General features: G+C 44.4%; 1 protein-coding gene across 1 annotated transcript in view; it reads right to left on the bottom strand.

The window, feature by feature from the left end:
- LOC107296457 (TRAF2 and NCK-interacting protein kinase-like) overlaps positions 1 to 11,414 on the bottom strand; it is a 64,872-nt gene that overhangs the window by 11,831 nt on the left and 41,627 nt on the right. Inside the window, 7 exon segments of the mRNA XM_029286072.1 lie at positions 734 to 877; positions 2,787 to 2,945; positions 3,657 to 3,786; positions 4,860 to 5,021; positions 5,170 to 5,176; positions 8,712 to 8,836; positions 10,389 to 10,465. Coding sequence (XP_029141905.1) covers positions 734 to 877; positions 2,787 to 2,945; positions 3,657 to 3,786; positions 4,860 to 5,021; positions 5,170 to 5,176; positions 8,712 to 8,836; positions 10,389 to 10,465 — 804 coding nt within the window.

Below are 11,414 nucleotides of genomic sequence, written 5' to 3'. Positions count from 1 at the left end.
CCACTTAACAAATGTCTCACTTAGCAACAGAAACTTTGGGCTCCCTTGCGGTCGTGAGTCAAGGGCTAACTGTGCCATCCCAAACAAATGGCTATCCAATCTTTTCTTAAAAGCCTCCAACGGTGGAGCATCCACAACTCCAGGAGGCAAGTTGTTCCACTGATTAAGTGTCCTCACTGTCAGGAAATTCCTCCTTACTTCCAGCTTGTATCTCCCTCTGATGAGCTTCCACCCATTGCTTCTCGCCCTGCCTTCAGGTGCTTTGGAGCAGGGGTCCCCAACCCCCGGTCCGTGGACCGGTACCGGGCTGCAGCATGCCAGCAACCAGTCCACACAAACAAGCAAAGCCCCATCCATGGGATGCAGGAAGCACACAAAACCACGCCCCCTCCGGTCCGCGGAAAAACCTCTCTCCACGGAACCAGTCCCTGGTGTCCAAAAGGTTGGGGACCTCTGGTTTGGAGAAGAAGTTGACACCCTTTCCCCTGTTACAGCCCTTCCAATATTGGAAGAGTGCTATCAGATCTCCCCAAGCCTTCTCTTCGTTAGACTAGTCATAACTACTTTCCTTAGCCGTTCATGGTACAATTTAGTCTCCAGATCCCCTAACCATCTTTGTAAGGTTTGGCAAGAGCTGACAACATTTTATAATTCAGTGCATGGTCTAGTCCTCCCCCTCTCTCATTGCTTGGTATTGAATGTTAGCTCAGAAGTTTTTCGACAGCAAACACACCTGAGATGGTAATGAGCACATTCAGTCCTTCCAACACGTCCATCTGTTGAAAACGTCTCCTGCTAATCAAAGAGTAAACGCGACCTTGTCCACTCCGGTCCAGAAGCCACAATCCATTTTCGGACCCAACCAGTAAATTCACCCCTGTTGACATGCAAAGAACATAGTATGGACTTACAAGCAGATCTCTGGAATGGCTGGGTCAGCTCACTGTAGGAAATCTTCATTGTGTTTTCAACCATGGTTTAGTTAAAGACAACAACCTGGAAAAATCCAAGTTGCCAGCAACTTTTGAGACCAAAGAAAATGCTGATGGATTGAAGGTCAACAGAATCACAGAGTTGGTAGTGTCCTTGAAGGTCTTCTAGGACAGCCCCCTGCTCAGGCAGGAGACTCTATACCAGTGGTGGCGAACCTATGGCACGGGTGCCAGAGGCGGCACTTAGACCCCTCTCTGTGGGCACACGCGCTGTCGCCACTGTCCTAGGCCTTCAGCTGGGTTTTATAAAACCTTTTCACTTTAGGCCTCTGCTACCGTGTGCAAAAAAAAAAAAAAAAAAGGTTCAATCAGTCAATTTCAACTTCTCATGGGAAAAAAAATCTTGCAAAGTTAGAATTGATTGATTGAACTTTTTAGTCCCACCTAGTCTGCCGTTACTACCACAGCCACACCCAGCCCATGGGCCACGCCCAACCCATGGGCCATACCCACCCAGCACCCGACGATGCATAAGTGGGTTTTGGGTTGCAGTTTGGGCACTCGGTCTCTAAAAGGTTCGCCATCGCTGCTCTATACCATTTCAGACAAATGGTTGTCCAATCTCTTCTTAAAAACCTCCAGTGTTGGAGCACCCACAACTTCTGGAGGCCAGCTGTTCCACTGATCCAAACAGACAGCCGAAGGAATGAGGTTTCCCTTAGGTTGGGCCATGTTGATACGGTTGATAAGGAAAGTTGAGGTGGAAAGAATGAAACCTGAGTCTTGTGGGGCAGGGTGTGGAGGCAAAGGAAGCTCCAAGCAGGAGGCTGCTAAGAAGATAGCGTCCTCCACCTCAGCACACAAATCATCACCAGCTTTGCTATGCTGTTCTGTTCTTAATTTAAAAAACTTGGCCTCTTCCAAACATACATCAAATGAAACCCAGAGAGCTGTAAACTGTAAATTTACATTTCCTGGGATAATTTCTTCCTGGCACTTTCATTCATTTATTTTGTTTCTCATTTAAGACTTAAGTCGAAGCAGAAGGGCATGGGCAAAAAAAATATTGTGCCGGCTTTCTGAAGCCTGTCGCTTGATGTCAGAAAGATGGAAAATGAAAGCCGGTGGAGAACCACAAAAATGTATGCTGAAACAACTAAGACTGGAGTCCCGCATTTAATATATTAAACTTTGAAGTAGGAACCTGTGGTGACCGTCAGCTGATGCCCTCAGGACATTCCCAAACTGAGGGAAAGAGATGTATCTAGATGGGACACCTTGAGATAAGAGGCCAGGAAGAAGACATAATTCCAGACCTCCTTCACCACTCCCAGTTTCTCCACCAGCTGAAGAGAGGTCCACGTTCTTGTTTACAATGGAAGCACAAGACCTTTTATGTCTTAGTTTTACATGAGAAAAAGAAGCAAGGATTCTGTAGAGCAAAATCTTGTTGAGGTGAACCTCAACAAGATGTAAGCCAGTAACTGCATCATTTACTTAGTGCAATGACTTCTCCCCATGATCTCCCCATGATCTTAGTGCTCAAGAATGGTTCCTGGACTGAACAGCCATCTCTTCTACCACCTTAGTATTCAATGGCTGTGTCCAGATATTATACTAAACCACAGCTTGATCACAGTTTGCTGAGTAGAGCACAATGCCTGGATCCATCCACAATCAAACCACAGATAACTCAACATACTAAGGCAAAACCAAAGCAGGCTGACCAGACGTGAGGCAACTGGGGCACATGTGAGCTTTACATTCAAAACGGTGTGTCCTACATCAGCTGAAAGGGCGAAGAACTGACCCTGTTTGCCAGCATCTGTCTCTGCTTCAAACCAGGTTACTCACCCCACAGGGCAGAACACAAGATCTCGGAATTGAACTTCTTTTTATATTTGCGGATTTCAGGGCTGTCGCTCTGTGGCCGGATGTTGGTAGGGTTCACGTTGACCACAGAACCTTTTCTTGTATTTTGCCGCCTTGGGGGATCCATTGTCACATCGGACGCTGGGAGGAAAAGCAGAGGAGAGTTGTGAACGTAGCTGTTGGGCCTGAGCATCTAAAGGTCCATGACATCTATATTCTACTTTCTAATAATAGTGGGATTGGTTACGATGATGGTTATAAGACATGGTGGAGAAGCAGGGAGAGGAATGGAAGAGAGATAGACATCAACAATCAAGAGATAGAAGATGACTCTGTTGGCAGCTACCTCATATATGACACTTGAGTTCAAGTCACAAGAAATCTAGGAAGAAGCATTTCAAATAATTTATAGAGACTCTGATTAAATATTTCCCTATAAATCAGACTGGGGGATTCTTATTGCCAATAGAAAAGAATATTCATAGCTCAGGGTTGAACTGTGTGGTCTTTGGTGCTTTCTGAGTTTGTTTTCTTGCAGATGTTTCACGACCTAACTAGGTAACATCATCAGTGCTAGAAGGGAGTGGAGTTTTTCCCCTGTTTAAACCAGAATAGCGCTGGCCCTACTGATATTAGGGCAGTTCTTGCTTCTTGGTCTTGCCCACCCTACTTGGAGCTTGACACTGATGGTCTGTTCAACCAACTCTGAAGATTCCAGCGACCTTGTCTTGAAATTCTTTGCACAGAAGCCATACATTGTACCACTCTAGCTTCGACCTCATCCCGGATGCCAGAAATTATAATTCCCACCCACTTAGTAAAAGAGGCAAGGATGACCTTGTCTATACTTACGGGAACCACAGTTTGGTCCAGCTGGACTGGAAGGGGGTGAGATTTGGAGAAGTCTAGGATCGATGAAGGAGGTAAAAGATGATGTAGAGGAGGAACTGTTTTTGGAAGGGGTACTGTCAGTGTTCAGTGCCTGCTGTAAAAATAAGAATCAAAAATTAATTAAGGATCTACCTTCAACCGTTTGCAACTGGTGGGCTGGATATGATGAAGCGAATAGTCAACTTTGTGAGACCTCACATACTTTGTGTTTGATTCCTTGGGGTGCAGCCCTGAAACAGAACTGCTGCTTTTGCTGCTGGGAGAGAGATCTCTGCAACTGGAGTCAATCCAGCCAAGGTCCCTCAAAACCCAAGAGGGCGATGTAAGAAAGCGACATGACCATGAGCCAAGATCACGAGTGATAGTCTACTTAGGACCATGATAGAAGAGATTTACACCCCATCACTTTCTACCTTTAAATACAAAAAGTGGATGTGGATAATGGACTTAGACTAGGGCAGTGGTTCTCAACCTTTTTAATGCCGCGACCCCAACTGGTCGTAAGTCGAGGACTAAACCGGTCGTAAGTCGAGGACTAAACCGGTTGTAAGTCGAGGACTACCCAACCGGTCATAAGGCGAGGACTTTCCCTGCCCGGGAGCGCCGCACATGCGTGGTTCCGCCCCCTGCGCCGGCCGAGGCGTAGCTGGCAAGCGGCAGAGACGGAGCAGGCCGACCACCAGCTGGCCCAGCCCAAGGGAGGTAAGGCAACCGCCGGAAAAGGGGGGAAAAAATGGCGGACAAAAAAAATGGCGGACAAAAAAAATGGCGGACAGCCTTGCTTGGCGACCCCCGTGAAATGGTCGATCGACCCCAAATGGGGTCCTGACCCACAGGTTGAGAACCACTGGACTAGGGGAAGGAGCAGGGAGTAGATCTGATCCACCTACAGGAAATATCCAAAGCAAAACAGCTCCTTCAGCTTCCCGCGGATAGAATGTCTCATCAATGGTAACTTAGATGCATCACATCTTAGGGCCCATCTTGACTTGCACTTTTGCAGAGCCATGCAACCATTGAACCATTTGCCCCTCATTTCCCCTTGACCTCTTCCCCATCATGCACACAGAGGATGCGATGGTCACCAGACGTTCACCGTTCCCCCGTTTTTAAAAACCCAGACTTTTAAGTTTAACATTTGTGACTCGTTTAAGGAGCTTTGACCTGGTTAGCAGGAGGATTGTCCTGAAGTTCCTGAGCAGAAGTTTTCACTTGGTTTGCTGAGATCTGACTCTGTTGGAGGAGGTCGGGCAGCAGATAATTTTGGTTGTTCATGCTCCAGAGATCTTCACGAGCGCCACCACCACCTGTTCCTGCAGCATTGTCCTGCACCAAAGAACACATTGAACACCTAAGCTGCAGCAAGGGTTAAGGAAGCGTTCTGTGCCCCTCCACTCTCCACCTTTCTTTCTTCCTGTTCGTAGCAGCACTTAGGGAAACAAATTCAGGCAACCTGTCCAAATCTCTGTCCTACCTCAAAGCTAACGGAGATCAGATTATGGAAGGAAAGTCAACACTCTGAGGGTCAGAGGAATGGAAAACAGTAATACGGGGATGAAAATGGGATGCTGGTGGACAACACGGGCTTCAAAGGACCCTGGGCGTGGTCTGTGGGGTTCCTGAGATGTCCATCTTCCAAGTTGTCCACCAGCCTATCTATCTTCTCAGTTGCCTGAGATCAAGAGACAAAGAAACCCCAGTAGGTCAGGAAAACAGCATTACAGCGGGAAGATTTTTGTGCCTCACCAATAGCATCACTCTCTGAACTGAAAATCCTTCGTTCCTTTCTTCCAGATGTTAGGATGGGGGCTGAGTGGAGCAGGATTTTTTCCAGAATGACCTTAAGGAAGTGCTTCCCAAATCTTTTTCTCCAATATCCTGATAGCCAAATCAGCCCCTAGGTTCTGCCTCAGTTTACCTTCCCAATAAGCAACCGAGTCGGAAAACTACTTAGAAGAAAGTTATTTTTATCGTTTATCAGAAAGTCCTTATTTAAATGTCCCACTTACAACTGGGCAATGAGCTCATGTGTCCTTACCCAACGAAAAAATATTTTTTTTACCCAATTTGGGGGTAATTTACTCCTGCCTTAACGTCTGGAGTGTGCTGTAAGAAAGGTACTACTACTACTACTACTACTACTACTACTACTACTACTTCCTCTTCCTCTTCTTCTTCTTCTTCTTCTTCTTCTTTGGAACTAAGAAGAAATTTCCTAACAGTGAGAACAATTAATCAATGAAACAGCTTGGTTCCTGGAGTTATCAGTGCTCCATCGTTGAAGGTCTTCAAGAAAAGATTAGACAACCATTTGTCTGGAACGATATGCAGTCTCCTGCCTTTGGCAAGGGGTTGGACTAGTAGACCTTTAAGGTCCCTTCCAGCCCTAGGATTCTAGGATTCTAAAGTCTTCCTTGCCAAATTTTGAGAAAGCATCAAGAGCTACGGTCAACTTATTCTTCACAAAATCTTTGTCAATGAAGTCAAGGAAGTCCATCGTGGACTTCCCTTGAAGTAGAAATGAATGTTCTTCAGATTGTATTCATGGGCTGCCTTGAATGACAGGGTTAGAGAAGGGGATTTGGGATAGCTTTTTTGGAATCTTTAAAGAACACATCTGCCTGCAAACACGCCGGATTGCCTTTTATTAGACTCGGGCTGTTTCAGATCGAACTAGGCTTGCAGACCTAAGCCACAAAACAACCTGGCTCCAGGCCCGGCTGTGGTTTGGAAAAATCTTTGAATCCTTTCAGCTTTATAATCCCGTGAGACTTCTGGATTTAAAAGCCTGGCAATTCTGGAAAGGTTGCAGAGCCAGGATGGATGCAACTGCAGATAACGGGATGCTGCCTCTTCTTCTCTAAGTTGCGTGGAAGCCATAATTCGAGAAAGATGTTTTATTGCTGGCACAGAAGATAGAAATGGTCTGCCATGGACTTGGCTGGCTGGGACGAAGCCTCGGCAGATGCCTGCAGGCGCTCCGTGAGATCCAGAGGCGAAACCAAATTTTGAAAAAGTCAAATCATTCCTTGGGGAAATATGGGGACACGGAGGAAACCAGGAAGTCAAAACAGTCCTCGACTTATGACGATTGAGCCCCAAATTTCTGTGAGTTTGGCCCCATTTTACGTAAAGCCAGGCGCAACTCACTTAATAAACTGCCTTGCTTAGCGGTGGAAATTGTGCTCTTAACTTGTGGTTGTTTAAGTTGGATACAGCAACGAAGTTCACCGAAGTTTTTTTCTTCAAATCTGGGGGGGGGGGGGGAGGAGTTTAAACGGGCTAAAGAAGTTTCAATGAAGCCCTGATCTCCCAAGCGTTTAATCTGACTTCATAACCTTTCCTAATCCCCTTGTTTTTAATCTGATTATTCTAATTCCCATAAGCCAAAGGATAAGATCTGGCTAACGGGAGATTTCGCCTGCTTGTTCAAAGCAGGAGTCCCGAGGGAACCGAATCTGGAAAACATGGATAGATGTGCCTGTCCTTTTTAAAGACCTTTTTTTCCCCCTTCCTGTATTTTCCCATTTCTTTCAAAAGACTTTAGAACCCTTAGTTTAGTTTAGTGACCGTTACAATGACGCTGAAAAAAGTGACCTATGATCATTTTTCACTCTTAAAAACACTGCGACCTCCCCCGGAGTCACAGGATCAAAATTCAGACATTTGGTAACTGACTCGTATTTACGACAGTTGCATAGTGTTCCCGGGGTCACGTGATCCCCTTTTGCGATCTTCTGACAAGCAAAGTCAACGGGGAAACCAGATTCACTTAACAACCTGCCTCCAGAACTTGTGAATGCTCCAACACTGGAAGTTATTAAGAAGAAACTGGACAGCCATTTGTCTGAAATGGTATAGGGTTTCCTGCCTGAGCAGGAGGGTGGGACTAGATGACCTCCAAGGTCCCTTCCAACTTTATTATTGTTGTTGTTGTTGTCTCGCTTAGCAACAAAATTTGGGGGTCAACTGTGGTCGTAAGTCAAGGACTACCTGTGTTGAGAGAGGGCCGCATTGGAATGAGGGATATCGTAAATTAAATTATCCCGAGCTACTCCAGGTTTCTTCTTTCTCTCTCAAAGACCAGAAAAGGGAATTTCACACAACACAGGGTCATTTCCACGACCGAAATGTGAGCAGATACTTGGAAAAAAAGGGGGTGAAGCTAAGTTACAAATAGGGCAGAAGAAAATGTGACTTCTCTATTCTCTCTCTCTCTCTCTTTTTTTTTTTTTTACCCATCCACTAGACTAGATTTCTTTCGCAAAAGAAGATTACCTTGCGATCCGTTACAAGGCAGGGAGAGTTCAGTTCGATCCCGTCAGCAATTCCTGCCCTTGGGAAGCCGGTCACTCCATTGCCAAGCGGTTGCCTAGTAACAAATCCCAATTAGCGCAGGAGGAGGAGGAGGAGGAGGAGGAGGAGGAGGAGAGGAAAATAAATGTATTTTTAAGACCCTCCAAGAAAGACGCAAAAGGAAAACTAACACACGCATAAACACACACGCGTGCATACACACATTAAAAATAAAAACACAAAGAAACAGCAGCCTCCAAGACCAAACCCTTTAATGTCATCTCCCATCTGCATCCGGAAGCAGGCAAACCCATCCAATCTTACCCAAGAAACCTACAACACCCCAACTCTTTCAGGAAGGATAGGAACTGTAGTCCAAACCATCAGAAGCTGGACAAATCAAAGATCATTCATGGGTCTTCAAACTTGACCTTTTGATGACTTGTGGACCTCAACTCCCAGAATTCCTCAGCCAGCGTTCTGGGAGTTGAAGCCCACAAGTCATCAAAGGGCCAAGTTTGAAGACCCCTGCTGTAGACCGACACTGACACTTTCCAAAAACTTTCAAATTCAGATTCAGGTTTTGAAATTCCAAATGGCCACTGGATGGGAGCAAAAGATACTGACAGTCCTCAAGTTATGACTGTTTGCTTAGCGACTGTTCAAAGCAACGAGGGCCCTGATAAAAGGACTTGGAGGCTGAACACTGGGAGAGCCAACCTTATGTGTCCGTCACCCTCATCATCCTCGTCACTGCTGCCCATTTCGTCACTGGAGGAGGAATATTCTAGAGACTTCCGGAGCAGATGGCTGCCGACCTTCTCCTTGTTCCACAAAGCTGGACTCTAAGAACGAGAAGAACCTGGTTTGTAGCTTCAGCGCGTACAAGGCCTTGACACAAAGTACCCCCTGATCTAAGCCCCCTTTAAACACATATCTTTATTGTGAATATTTATATATTGTAGAAAAAAGGTAAAATATGGCAACGTTGCCAGGAACAAGTTGTTTGGCCTGACCGTGAAGTGATTAGGAGTGGAGCTCACCTCAACAAAGTCTTTACTTTTACCGTCCTTCTGTCTCTCCTAGCCTCTGCTTTAATCCTGATTTATTGCAAGTATTTCTATCTTGGCCTTCAGGATAAAAGATCCTCCTCAAATAGATTGGAATACAAGCCCGCCATAAATAAAAATACAATAAATATTTGACAACAAACACAGCCCTTACTTGGGAAGGCCCAGTTTTTAAGCAAGCAGGTCGTTCTCGGCCTTCGACTCTAATTGAACCCACAATTTTGAGTTGTAAGTCCTGACAACCATAAAGTGTGATTGGGGCTGATTTTATCAGTTTTCACAGCAATCGTAAAGCAAACACCACCGTCATTAAGTGAAGCCCTTGTTCCCCCGTTTTTACGGTCCATTGTAACTTCAAACGGTCAGTAAGCAAAGTCACCACACCAATCATTCTGATTGAGTTCAATCTTTTGCTCCTTGCTGGTATCTAGATCAATCCACGGGCCGATTTAGGATATGCCAATGACAAGGCTTTGTATTTAAATGAAACTCTCCTTCAGATCCTTCAGGACTCTTGTGAAGGAAAACCACAGCTCCTAAACCGAATAGTGCATGCGTAGTACAATCAGAAGATGGTTTGTGCCAGAGCTTTGATGACTTGTGGACTTCAACTCAAAGAAGTCCAGAAGAGGCTTCTGAGTCTTGGAAGAGCAGCTCATCATCAACCTGACGGTCCAACATTACAACTTCAAAGCAAATGCTTATGGTCAGAGATGAACATCTCACCTAAGAGTGCCACTACAGTATAATCCCCAATCAAGATACTTATTTTAACCCAGTGGAATGTTCCAAATGGGATGGCTTCTCCAGCATTCTTCTCCCGAATACAAGCAGAAAGAAGATAAGTCTAACTTGCTCTACGTGGCACAACATTGAAACCCCATCTTCTGAATCTCTGAATAGTCAAAACTTTTCACCAGTCCACACATCATCCCAAACCCAAAACCCAATGAAAACAGAGCTCCTTTGGGTCTTGATAAAGCAGAGGTAAACAGACAGGGACCTGAATTTGATTAATTAACAGGCAGGAACAAAGGATAAAGAGTCCCTCAACGCCAGGTTGACTTCAGTTGACTTGATGGACGTCTTCATTAACAGTAGGGAGGTGGTTTGGTAGCACCTCTTAGATGCTCTTTCAAATATGTTAAAGATATATTTTTTAAAGACATCCATTAGGGGTTAGAGTAAAAACAATAAAAAGGAAGAGAAAAAAAGAACACTGATGAAACTAGAAGAAGAAGAGAACCAAGATAAACCTTGAGACTAGAACAGAATGATAATGTAGAACTGTAGAAGTATTAGAAGGGAAAAGGGGAAAAAAACTTACTGAAATTTGGCCTGAATGAGATGTATTTTCAAGTTTCTTACAGGGCTGGAGATGTCTGTTGTCTATTCTGGAGGACTCTGGATGTTGTAAAGAGAAATATTTACTGATGCATGCATATTATTTAATCATTTAAATAAGAGCACTGGATCTTAAGATGTCTATAAATTGCCCCAGGGAAGTGGTTGCCAGCATTTGTCCAAAGCAAAACAATTCAACTGTTCTTAACTTCCAAACAGATGCATTTTGTGTCTCACAGATTTGTTGTACTTGAATTGGTAAAGAACACAAAGAAACTTCAGTGGACTCTTTCATCCTGAATGATTGCGTTTTATAAAACGGATTTGAGATTTTTATTATTATTTTTTTGCTATTTTACAACACCTCTATGTTGCTTCAAGGACATTTTAGAGTGGAAACGCAGGAAAGTTTTAAAAGAGAATAGTCTGAGCAAATTTAACTTAGCTAAGATAAGCTAAAACAGCGGGCTCCATCAACAATTTAAGAAGTTCACTAACCTCTAACTGAATTTTTTGCTAAGCAACAGAGTAATTTTATGGCCTCTACACTCCAAACATTTTGTCAACTAAAATAAGTCTCACATTCTAAAATTTTTATACCCTAAAAAGGATATTACTTTGTCATTGGTTTAGTGGATTTTTGAAGAAGCACCTGGATATTTCTTGTTTTTAAAAAAATATTTTGATAATTTTGTTTGCGTGTCATTGGTTTCCTCTGTCCCATAGTCTGTAGCTTGGCCTTTTTAACTGGTGCATTTAACTATATTTTTTCTGAGAAGGGGTCTGTAGGTTTCACCAGATTCAAAAAGGTGTTTGAGACACAAAAATATAAACAGGATTGCCCTGGGTTAGGTTGAGAGGTGGGATTATCTGAGGACACCCAGTTGACTTCAGAGCCCAGGACACCTCTAGATCCCACCACTTCCTCTGTCTCCTCCCCCCACTGACTCATTTCCATCCAAGCTCAGAGAACCTCTGCTACACGAACCGCTGTAAAACATATGGAAAT

The sequence above is a fragment of the Protobothrops mucrosquamatus genome, unplaced genomic scaffold (assembly GCF_001527695.2).
Source record: "Protobothrops mucrosquamatus isolate PMUCROS unplaced genomic scaffold, P.Mucros_1.0 scaffold2814, whole genome shotgun sequence".
Classification (NCBI taxonomy): domain Eukaryota; kingdom Metazoa; phylum Chordata; class Lepidosauria; order Squamata; family Viperidae; genus Protobothrops; species Protobothrops mucrosquamatus.
Note: the sequence above shows the minus strand (reverse complement) of the source record. Positions and strands in the feature narration are given on the sequence as shown.